The sequence below is a fragment of the Opisthocomus hoazin genome, chromosome Z, assembly GCF_030867145.1.
Source record: "Opisthocomus hoazin isolate bOpiHoa1 chromosome Z, bOpiHoa1.hap1, whole genome shotgun sequence".
Classification (NCBI taxonomy): domain Eukaryota; kingdom Metazoa; phylum Chordata; class Aves; order Opisthocomiformes; family Opisthocomidae; genus Opisthocomus; species Opisthocomus hoazin.
The window spans coordinates 86,653,144-86,665,554 of NC_134454.1; the positions used below are offsets into that span (position 1 = coordinate 86,653,144).

General features: G+C 43.1%; 1 protein-coding gene across 1 annotated transcript in view; it reads right to left on the reverse strand.

Annotated features, from left to right (window-relative positions):
* Positions 1-12,411, reverse strand: part of LOXHD1 (lipoxygenase homology PLAT domains 1) — a 75,838-nt gene that overhangs the window by 36,522 nt on the left and 26,905 nt on the right. Inside the window, exons 15-17 of the mRNA XM_075411096.1 lie at positions 11,772-11,895; positions 6,938-7,146; positions 1,754-1,939 (exon numbers count right to left, since the gene is read on the reverse strand). Coding sequence (XP_075267211.1) covers positions 1,754-1,939; positions 6,938-7,146; positions 11,772-11,895 — 519 coding nt within the window. The remainder of the gene's footprint in view (positions 1-1,753; positions 1,940-6,937; positions 7,147-11,771; positions 11,896-12,411) is intronic.

Here is a 12,411-nt window from a genome sequence, read left to right on the forward strand (position 1 = left end):
CTGAATTGTGATTGCCACATAAATAAACAGTGCAAAGAAATACTGTCATGGAAAAACCTATTTTTCATGTTTGTTCAGTCCCAAGTAACCTGTTGATCACATATCCATCCGTACACATTTTACATCTGCACTTCAGCAGAGCATCATATCTGCTGTAGGTGGGAGAAGAAGAATTCTTTTACAAACACATTAAAGGTTTTTAATGACTGTAGTGGACATCATTAACTAGTTTCTCTATGTATGGGAAGGCAATCACAGTTTAAAACACAAAGAGGGAATATCAAGCCAAGAAGAAAATTAAATTGAAATGGGTATGTATCGATGTGAAAGAATCAAGCAAAAGCAAAACAAAAGAGCATTAACTTTCCCAAAGCCATTAAAGGTATTAGTCTTCTTTGAAGTCTAAAAAAATAATTAAACTCCATTTCTAACTACACCTATTTACAAGGGAACAGTCCCTAATTCCCTCAACTAGGAGACTGATCAGAAAGCCAAATGCGCACTTCTGATTTCATGTCTCAAGCAACTTCCCTGATTTCTTTCAAACCTTTCAGCAAGTTTCTGGCCCAGCATCATAGAAAAAAACATAGTTAGATGTGTCTAATTTTGGCATGCTTATGAAAATAATATTTTAAAGGAAGACTGAAAGTAAGTTTTCATTAACATCCAGTTCAATCTAAGGGCAAGCCATCAGCTCATTGATAGGAGTTTGGAAGCCTTATCCAGGAGGTTAAACAACTGATGGGAAGTTTTTAAGAGACTACGTTTTAACCTTAGTATTCAGTCTGAGGCAATTTACTTTCCCTCTTCGGTCAATTCTACCACCAAAACCTGTGTTGGATTATTGAATCCTTCACAGATGCTAAAAATGTTATCATGCTTTTGTGTGTCTGGGGAACAAAAAAGATTTCAGGAGAATATCTGTAGTTTGGGAATCAAGAGCAACATAAAGAAAAATTAATGTTGTACGAAAGTGTAACCTCACTGTAAACAGAAACATATCTATAGAGATTTTAAATTGCCATACAGGTATTAAACACAGTATTATTATCCCATTTATACAGGCTGTGATGCCTATTGTGAATCTTACATCCAAAATCAACACAGCTCATCTTTCCAATTTGTACTTAGTTGAAATACAACATAGGACACATTACTTCAGATTTCATATATACGTACGAAAAGACTATACAGGCTTTTTCATTGCTTAATCAACTTTAATCAGTTATTCATTTCAAAGATCAAGCTTACAAATGTGTCCATGTTTCAACACCTTCCAATTATTATTAGTTCCTAAATGAAATCAGTTTCCATATCCCATATTAGAAAAGCTGATGTGTAGCCACACTATGCAGAGATTGAAATGTCTCCCCTGCTCTCATTTGATGAGTTGGAGATATCCCCTCAAAGAAGGCACAATGGAGTTAGATTACACCAAGATGTTCACCTTGCAGGTTCCCCAGGTGTGGTGACAAAATGAGGCCATGCTGCTGAGCTGTCTCCTACCTACCCTGTCCTACCCTGTCCTCTGCCTATGCCATGGCTGCATCCAGCCATTATTAGACCGTGGACTAAGTGGTAAAGAAAGTAAAACATTCCTAAAGATTTTGCTGAAGAAATGACAAAGAAACCCACTGCAAATAAAAGGCTCAAACCACATGCAGAAGTCAAAGCACGAGAACTGCTGACACATAACCTATATCAGCACAGGTCCATGCAACAGTTAAAGACACAAGATGAGGCTAGAGCCTACCTTGAGGCCAATGTTAACACAGTCTGCATCCAGGATGTTGAGGATTCGTGAGGTGAGTCCATCACCTTTGTCTCTGGCCAGCCAGCACTTACAGACAAAGTTATACATGACGCCTTTTGTGGGCACGATGACAGTGAGCTCTTCCAGCAGCCAGCAGCTCTCAGGGGTAGCACCATCGTGACCCACCTGGGAGAGTCCGTGAGAAAACACCTGCTGGTTAAAGGGGATTTCTTCAGAGGAGAGACCAAGTCTGGGTGCTTTAACCAGGGAAGAAGACTCAGAATGATGATACGTACGTCGTCACACAAACTACTTTCACAGTGAAACAGAGTCTGCCATTTTTGCCCAACAGGCAAGGCATCAGTGTACATGGCAGCTGGTGTGGGCAAGGAAGCTCAGGTCATCAGCTGCCGAGCAGTGGGGTAGGCAGGACACTGCCAGTCCCAAAAGTAAGCAAGGTAGACTGGACTGACCTACATGAAAACAAGTCCAGACTGTTACTACTCTACTTCTGCTCCATTGACCTCTATCTGCTAGTTTGCTGACATCTGCAGACCCATTTCTTCTTCTTTCCAATGCCTTCCACTGCTATTGCAACACTTAGAAGTGACTATCCAAAGCTTCACAACCAAGACAAAAGGTGCAGCTAGGCACGCGCTCCTTCCCTCACAAAACCAGATCTAAGTCAACTGTATGTATCAGGCTGTTTCTCTGCTTCCCAACACCTTAAACTGCAGAAGTTCTGTCTGTGTATAGAGCCAACAGATGGATCTTACATCTGTAGCTGGTTGAATTTCAAGGACCACCTCCTCCAAGCTGAAGTGTGGTCCATCCTGGAGAGCAGGAAGTCATGCAAGACTGGCAGGAAGCTTACATGGGTGAACAAGTGGGTCCTGACAAAACTTAAAAGGAAAAAGGAAGAATACTAGATGTGTCAGCAGGGACATAGAACCAGGACAAACACAGAGGCACTGCCCATGTGTGCAGGGGTGAGGTTAGGAAAGCCAAAGCCCACCTGGAGCTAAGTCTGGCAAGGGCCACAAAGAGCAACAAGCAATGCTCCTACAGGTGTATCAACAGCAGAAGGACACCAGTGGTGCAAAATTCTTCAAGAAACTGCTTGTGCCTCCCTTAAAGAACATGGGTAATTCATCCCAGGGCAGACTTCTAAGCAAAATTATGTATCCCAGCTGATGTATGAAACTCAGTCAGCCAGTCATGCCAATGAGCTCTCTGTACATAAAAGGCTGAATAAAGGAGCTACCTACAGTTCATTATTTTCAGAGCAAGTATTGGTTGTGTTGTCGCTAGGGAAATGAGGCCCTTAACTCTCACTGTTTTTGTTTTTAAACTATTAGGATATTTAGGGTTGCCCAGAAAATAATTTTTAATAACAGGTTCATGTAGGGTGATATATCTGTGGTATCTTTTTTTTTTTCCAAAACCCAAGTGATCTTTTTTATCTGACTGTCTCAGCCATCACTGTTATTAGGAGTATTATTGCTAGACTAATGTCTGTGCAGCTGCAGAAAATTAGAGTTAACCACTAGGGAAATTCAAGTCTACAATGGATGCATTAATTCTCAGATTCCTGGGGTGTGAGGTGAATGGGAATATAACACTTGCCTTTCTATCCCCTCTCTGCCAGCCTGGCCACCCTTCTCCAAATGTGAAGCCCCTCTGAGAGTCTGAACCCAGTCTCTTGAGACCTGTTGCAGGAGGGTGCAGATGAGATGTCGGGGAAAGTTCAGGGCAATGGCTCTGCAGTGATACAGGAACAAAGCAGCTAAAGGGAAAACCCCGATGGGCCCACTGAAGTCGGCTGCTCTTTTTGTTTGTTACAGCCCCCTCCCAAAGCACCATTCCAAGACGTTGCTAGGTACCAGATTTTCACAGCAACCTTGAACTCCTTTGGTATCAGTGACTGGCCAGAAGAAGGTGTCCTGCACATCCAGTTGCCTTGGAGAACCTGCATACAAGAAGATTTCCAAGGCCCTCCAGAACGATGTTGTTAATTCTGGGATAAACTCGTCCAGTGCTGAGACTTCCCTATGACTGGTTTTTTAGAGAAAAGCACCAGGGTTTCTCTTTCAATTCCAAGCAAATGATGATGAGGGGACTGGAGCATCTCTCCTACCAGGAAAGGGTGAGGGAGTTGGGCTTGTTCAGCCTGGAGAAGAGAAGGCTGTGAGGGGACCTTAGAAACGCCTATAAATATCTGAAGGGTGGGTGTCAGGAGGACGGGGCCAGACTCTTTCCAGTGGTGCCCAGCGACAGGACAAGGGGCAACAGGCACAGACTGAAGCAGAGGAAGTTCCAGCTGAACACGAGGAAGAACTTCTTCCCTCTGAGGGTGACAGAGCCCTGGAACAGGCTGCCCAGGGAGGTGGTGGAGTCTCCTTCTCTGGAGATATTCAAGCCCCGCCTGGACAAGGTCCTGTGCAGCCTGTTCTAGGTGACCCTGCTTTGGCAGGGGGGTTGCATTAAATGACCCACAGAGGTCCCTTCCAACCCCTATCATGCTGTGATTCTGTGTGATTAGACAGACCATGCCAGTAGAGTGAATGATCCAAAGCCATGGCCACACCAGCAGCACAACCTGGATGTGCATACCAATACCACAAGTTGTTTGGACTGAGATGTTTGAATTGAGTTAGAACGACAGAATGTCAAAGTCACCTAGATCCTCGAGCTGTTTGAAAATCTTTGTAACTCATTCCCACTGTCCTTGAGTGATGAGTTCTTCCCACCACCAAGACCAAGATGCATAAATTGCACTGGGCAGCTCACTATCACACTGAAACTGAATGCTATGGGGGGGGGGGGGTGGGGGGGGGGGGGAGAGATCTGATGGTCTTCCAGGATCGGGTCCCTAATCAGCGAGGGACTGACCTTGCAACACTCTACACTCTATCACACTATGTGCTTGTGATGGAGAAAGGCTCTGAACCAGAAGTGGTTTAGAAATGCAGACCAATGCAGGACTCTTCTGGCTATACCTGTGTCTCTCTGCAGCAACAGCAGTCTAGGAACAGAGATGCTTTCATTCATTAGGAGAAGAAATATTAAAACTTGTTTTAAGAACACAGTATAAAATGCCTGTACCAAATAACTTGAATTATTAATTTCCATGTCAGCATGTCTATTAAAGTACATCAGTAATAAATATTGTATCTGTAGTCTTACGAGACAGGTATAAATGGGCCCGTTTCAAATTACTTCATGTTCCACTGTTTCTGCTTTCACTACTGTATATTTGCAGCAGGAGAATAATACCAAACTAAAAGTGGCATCACACTGAAAATCTTACCATTCTACTAAATGCTGAAGTCTACTGCCCAGGTTATACAGAGGGCTTCTGGAAAATTAATACCCATGCTATGCTATTTTCACTTGGTAACACATATTCAGAACTTCTTGCTTTCTTCCAGAGGCAACCAAATGCCAAATCTGAGAACGAACTGTTCCTCACTTTTCCCAAGTAAATAGCCAGCAATTTTCTGCAATGTCCCTGAACACTGCAATTTTCTACAAGGAAAATATGGACTGACTCCATGGCAACCCTGGCAGACTGGCACATCGATGTCATCGCTGGAACATGGACGAACAAGGAGAGACCTTCCAAGCAGAGGGCACTGCATGAAGGAAGGCAGAAGGCCAGTAGCAGATGGTTCCTCCAGCCACCAGCTGGGGGATTTCAAACTAAAAGCAAAGAGCAAGCAAGAGTTGAGGCAGCAGACCGGTGAGATCACTGAGGATAGGGCTGAAAGCAGACAGAAGAACAGCACCCAGTTTGAAAGTTATATGTTATTTCTTTTTCTAACTGTCTGCCTTTCATTTGCAACCTTTTCTCTTCTCTTCTCTCCCATTTGTAATTATTTTCAAATTATTTATTTTCCTTGCTTCTGTCCATTTCCAAGTATCTGCTCCTACTTTATCCTATTCTCTGCCCCTTCCTTACCCTACTTGCCATCTCTTTTCCAGTGTCCATTTCCATTTCTTTCTTCCCCCAGGTCCTTCCGTCTCTCTGACACTGAGTTTTTTCCTCCCTCTCTGTCCCAGCCCACGGCTGTTTCCATGTCCACACAGTCCGGAAGAGAAGGAATTATGTACTTGCTTCACTTTCAAAGTTTGACCTACAGATGGGTAGATAGAAAGTGCCACTAATACTAATAATATCCAGGCACTAAAAGTGCATAAAGAAAATGGCTTGATAATAAACTCAAATCTAACATGGATACTACTCAAGGTGTCAGAATCCATCGCTTGAATGAAAGGTAATGGGAGTGCTTTAGTAATCAGCTGTTGCAAAAGGACACACAACTTCAAAGATGTTTTCAATTAGTTAGGATTTCTCCCTTCATATTTATTTCACTCGTCTCCCTCTGAATATACAAAGGTGCACCAACAAGTAGGTTTACTGCAACACATGGCAGTGGGTAAAAACAAAATTAAATAGGCTCCTGAAGTCCTCAGATGCTGCAAGTTCTCAGCTCTTAGGGGCAGAAGCAGGCTTTCAGGAGATGGAACTGCCATATGAAATAAGAATGATGTACACAAATGCGCTGGAAGATTCATATGAAGTTTTAGCTCAGTGATGGAAAGTCTATGCAAATTCTGTCTCCCTGAGCCATAGCAGAAAAAATGATTCCTGTGCTGAAATCTATTTGTGTACGTTACTTATGAATGATGATTAATTTTCTTCTCTAAGCCTAGGTCCTCCAAGCTGTGAAAACAATTTTCATGTTTAGCTAGAAAATTATACAAGATGTGTTTCTTACTGCAGGCACAATTTATGAAACCCAACTGGAAGCACTGTAAAAATCAGCTAGGAAAAAGACCGATGGCGGATTGCATCCTGGGAACCTTCACTGCATCTGTTAATAAATAACAGAGCTTGACTAAGAAAAAAAAAGTGCCAGAGATGGGACAAAACCAGGACAAGTTACAACTTCCTTATAGTTCAAAATTACCTTCTGCCTTCCAAGGATCTTGGTTTTGTGAAATGTAAAGTGTACTTATTTTCACATTCAGACACATGTGAAAGCTCATTAACACATCCTTGTTTACATTCTGTTTAGACCCAAGTGCTTTTCTGTCACTGCCGAGAATAACAGGAACACGTGCTCTCTCTGGCAATGTATTTCATATGCCTCCAGTGCTTGCACTGCATTCACAAAGTACCTCCACTTTTTTGATCTCTCCAACTTCTAATCCCCAAACAGAGAATTTCTCTACAGAGCCATCTGCGAACTCGTCTTTTCCTTCTGGGAGATCCAGCCACAGCCTCTCCGTCTGCACTTTCTGAGGACCCATGATGATGATGTACACTCGGCTATCGGTGCTGGAGTCAAATTCTATGCCCGTCGTGACAGTAATGTGGTATGGGATCACTGCAAAAAACAGAGGTTTAATCATCAGAAAGCCCACACATACGCATTTCCATGAGACTTCAGAAAACCAGGGACTCATCCCATCAGAGAGAGCAGTTGTGCATGCCAAATGGGTTCACACCCCATTGAACTCATTCAGAGAAGGGAACCACATGCTGCCTTGGGCTACAAAAGTGCGTGGGAGACTACTTTCCCATACAGACTTGGGGCTGAATTCTGCAAGGGTTAATTTCCCCTGAGAACCCTACTGACTGCAAGGAGGCTATAAGTCCAGGTTCCTCCCTAATAGATTGCAGAACAGCAGAGGATTTGAATCCTTGTTGACACCAAGAGACCTTCCTGAAGATGAGACTGAACACCTAAATCTTAAAAGGGCTATTAGACCAACACCATCTTACTCTCACCGTTCAATAAAGGCAAATAAATCTGTGCTGACTCTAAGGTAAACCATCACTGACTGAACGTCCCAGTACAGCTGCAAATGTTCTCCTTTGTGCTTCATTCGATTGCTGTGATCTATGGGGCAGCTCAGGGTTTCAGCACCCCTTTGCAAATAGAGGAAAACTATGAACAGTCCTTATATTAAAGGTAGGTCACTCAATAGTTTTACACATTGCATCGTAATATTGATTAGGAGAAAAACCTTCAGGCCGAGTCTTGGGACCTAGAAGGTTTTTCTGTGGTTTTCAGAAATATCAGTTTAGCTGTTAAAAGGGAGGAAGTGCCAGACTGCTTTTCAAGTGTTTTCCAAAAGCTCATTTGGGTAAGCCGAGCAGGCAGTGCAGAATTAGATGCTGAATACTCGTTTGATTTCTCAGAACATTTGTGCAGGGCTGCTCAAACTGTTCTGACAAGACATGGAACTCTGAAACTTGCCTTGTCATAGACTTGAAAATCAGCCTGGCTTCATCATTGCTTTTTTGATTTAGATAAAAAAAGTTTATAAACCTTGACAAAAAGCTTGGTTGGCTTTCAAATCATCCGGGATTGACATCTAATTTTGCTTTATGAAGACTAACAACGTTTTTGGGGTGGGGGTTGGACTAGAAACTCACATCAAGCTCAGAATATGCATGCAATATCAGGGAAGGCATGAAATCGTGCTGACCAAATCTGTTCTTGCGTCTGGACAGAGCAGAATCCATAGAGATACATTCAGCCCCAGTTTGAGGATTTTGTGTACCAACACAAAATGAACTGATGATTAGGCAAGACTTGTTCTCCCCTTTCTGGCATCATTTACATTTCAGTGTGCACATCAGTGCTTTCTTCACAAAATAACCTTTGGAGCTGCTGGTATTAGCAGGAGAAAGGGCTTAGCTGTAGGCAAGACAGATTTTATAAGAATATGTTGGGAGGTTATGTTTAGAACAGCTCCAGGCTCCTCTTTTAAAGTATATTATGAATAGGGACAAAATTTTCCTTTATGCAGTTTTTACCCTGTTCTTCTGTGACAAGTTAAGTTCACAGTACTACCAGCATTTCCAACTGATGCTGCATCCTCAAGCCAAAGTACTTGAAACACCTATATAAGGAATGAGAACTATGAGAAATTTTTATCATTTCCCACTTTAAATAATGCATAAAGAGACACAGAGTAGTTTGCTACCAGACAACACTGCTGTTCTTTCCTCTAAAAACTAGAAAAGTGATCCTTTAATTTTTTTATCTATCTCCCCTCTTCATTGTCTCCCTATTTCTCTGGGACTCCATAGTTCTACTTCTTCAAACACGGGAGAATGCAAAACCTGAGGTACGTGGCCACAGCAGGACACCACAGGTCCTCCAGCCCATCCCTCTTTGCCCCGTTTCCTTGAGTCCCTGCGCAGAGTTCAGGCTGCCCCCCTCAAAGGGTTTTGAGTTTACATCCCTACGTTAAGGCTGTAGACCGCACCACCTCCAGCACTCCCTTCCAGCATGGAGCAGGGTTCCCGGTTCAGACCCAAGCAGGTTCCTAGTCAACAGGATTTTCCTCTGTGCTCCATCTTCACATCTCCTCCTGCCCCTCGGAGGTATTGGCCATCTCAACACGGGAGAGACAGATCTGCGCTCCCTTCCCCAGGCACCTCCCTGTACCACTTCCCCTAATAAACTAATTAACATCTGCCTGTTTATCCAGCTCAGGAGGTGGCTGTCTGGCTCACATAGTCTGTCTTATCTGACATTCCTTCAAGACGAAGTTTCCTTAACGAGGTCATGTCACTGCAACAGAGAGAGTGGTGATGACAAGTTCCAGGACTCGGAGAAGAAAGACCACCCTGGCACAAAGTGGATGATGGGAACTATCCCAGCTCTGCTGGAGATGGGTTCTCACGGGAGATGCTGATGTTTTACCCATTATTTGTGAAACTACACAGAAAGCCAACATGGCAGATGTTATCCATCGTCTCACCACAGAAGTAATATCACAAGGAACATGGGAATCACTTATTTTTCATTTGAGCACAATATGGGCTTACAAAAGAAGGATTGCCCTGAGGCACATGGTTTGCAGACCAGGTTAAGCAACGTTCAGTGTTATGTCTGCTTCACAACTTGAAGGCGTGGGGCATGCAACCCAGGTATCACATCACAGCAAGCTACCGGACATCAGCTGAGGTGCAGTAACCATTTGTGTGAGTTCCCCAGGACCATGTTAGTGAAAGATACCTTGAAACCCTAAGCCCAATTACATCATTTTACTTTTGGTTTACTATGGAAGTTTAAGATAAATTTAATTATTTTGCACTTGCTGTGGGCTAAGAGCACACATATAGGCAGCAACATGACTCAGAAGCTGCCCAACTACTTGTTACAACACAGTATCTTAACCATACATCCAAAATCTTAATCTAAAGTTAAAAGATCCCAGCTAGGATGACAACGAACCATAGCTGCAATTCGGATGATAAGTCATTGTCCTGGAACACAGAGGTGGTTAACCAAATGGTACATAAATACAGAGAAAAAAAGCCTGTGTGGTAATGAAGTTATAAGGCAATATTAATGGACCTGGGAAGGTTTCCACAAAGGTTGGCTTCAGCTGATGGACACTGTTTAGCAGGCTTCATTCACAGCCAGGACAGAAACAAAACCTGCACAACTCTCCCACTTCATATCAGACAGAGCTGAGCAAGACTAGCCTCCCTGCACGAAAGTTGGCTTTTGCAGACAACATCCAGCATATTTCACTTCTTATAACCTGCAATCCAGAAACAGATTTTTCTTTTATATTCGGCTTTGCTTTGTCTCAGGAACCAGAGCCTAAAGATGAAACACTAAGCTAGAGCCATCAACTGTTTCGATCAGTTATTTGAGCAAGAACCTCGGTCCAGAGTTCATGGACTCCTTGTCTTTCAGTGACAGCATTTGCAGACCCTCTTCTTCTGTCAAATTTTAAGACAATCCACCTTATGGAAAACAACAAATTCACCTGAGCGCTCCCAGTTGAAGCTTGATTTCTGAGAGCTGAGAGACTTATCTTTGCTCTTGCTCAGGTCCCCATATCCCAATCCTCTCCCAACCCCATAGCTGCTGTGATGCAGCTACATGTTGTAAGGAAAAAACTGAAGTGTTCCAAAATAAATCATATTTAAATTCATATTAAACAAACATCCTCAGTGATGACGCACTGCCAGCCTGATCCTGAAAAGAGGACATGGCTTCAGCATGGCAAATAAGGTCTCTGGAAATTCAAAGCCTTCTTTGGTAATTCAGATCTAATATGCTACATGAAACATCATCTTGAGTACATCAAAGAGATATAGGAGGAAAAAAAAGGCTGATATCAGCAACAAAAGCTACTTTAAGGAATCATGTGGAAAAGAGCCTCTGGTAATCCAAAAGAGGCTCTTTTGGTGATAGCATGTGTGACTACAGTCCCTCTCACTCCAAAGAGCTTTGGATCCTTTGAAGGACACTTCAGACAAAATTATATAAAACTTGCATAAATTCTTCCCTTAACTCCATCAGACCCTGCTGTTCAGAGGGTATTGTCACTTCTCCCCACCTCTGAAGTGGTGTTTGCAATGCAGTTGCTGGCAGAGGAGGAGGAAGAGGGAGTATGGTTCTTCAGGTCAGTGGGTTTCATTCTGAGGAGGCCTTATGGATGTTGTTGACTAGCTCCTTTTCCACATTTGGTGGTGTGGATGCACTCATCTAACTTTAGTTATCTAAGGGACATGATTTAGGATTGTAGATGCGTGTAGAGGTGCCCTGTGCATTTTACCTCACCGCAGCAGATAACAGCATACCCTTGAACAACCACCTACCTAAAGATATTGTCACATTGTCCAAAGCACCACACTGTTTGGAGAACTTATGTCTGCTAGCAACAGAGAATTTAATCTGACAAGCTACAGCATCACAAATTTCCACAGGAGAGAAAGAAGAGGGTTGGAAACACTGAAGTTGCTGTGAACTTCATGGCTTATTCCACTGTGAGGGTCGGAGAGCTACAGGAAAAGCAACAAACACAGAAAGACAAGGACTGATCCAGCCTTTCCCAAAGTGGTAACAGCACAAGGTGAAGAAAAGCAATCTGCTTTTCTGCCTCTCCTTTCTCTTCATCAGGATGGACGCAACCTCTTAAGAACTGAAAGCCAAGAACACATGCATGCATGCATGCAAACACAGTGCTCACTCACGTGATCCTTCTTCTGCCGCCTTGACCAAGCTGGATTTTTTCGTCTCCTTCAGGTTTGTGTTGCTATCCTGACTCGACAGGCTGAGAGACAAGCCATCCAGGCTGTTTCGTTCACCGTCATAGCTCTAGTTGGAAGGCATGCATGGGAGGGTAATGAGGTTGAGTGCTCAAGTGTTGTCAGCTCCCACGTGCCTCCAAGAACAACATGAGAAGAAATCCCTGTAGTTCCCCAGGTAGCTTTCTGCTCAGCATAGCTCACATAAGTGTGACTTGTAATTTACTGCAGGCCATTCATTTACTTCACTGGTAACCATGACAGGCCATTTTGGATGCATGTTAGAATAAACGAAAATATAACGGATCTAACGGATTTTAACGGTATGTTGTCACTTTTCTCTGCTGCCTGTGTGAGCAATAGCCACAGAAAATTTAGATGGATGGGACAGTGCCAGATTTGCTTATCAGGGCACACACTGTGGTGCCAGACTGATTGACCTGGTGCCAGTTAAAGAGTGTAAGAGGGAGAGTACTGCAAAGCTGAATGGTATGAAACATCTATTCTACTTGAGGAGTACCTTACCACACAGTCACATAATTAAAAGAAAAAAAAGTGATTAGCTTTTTGTCATTATGAATTAATA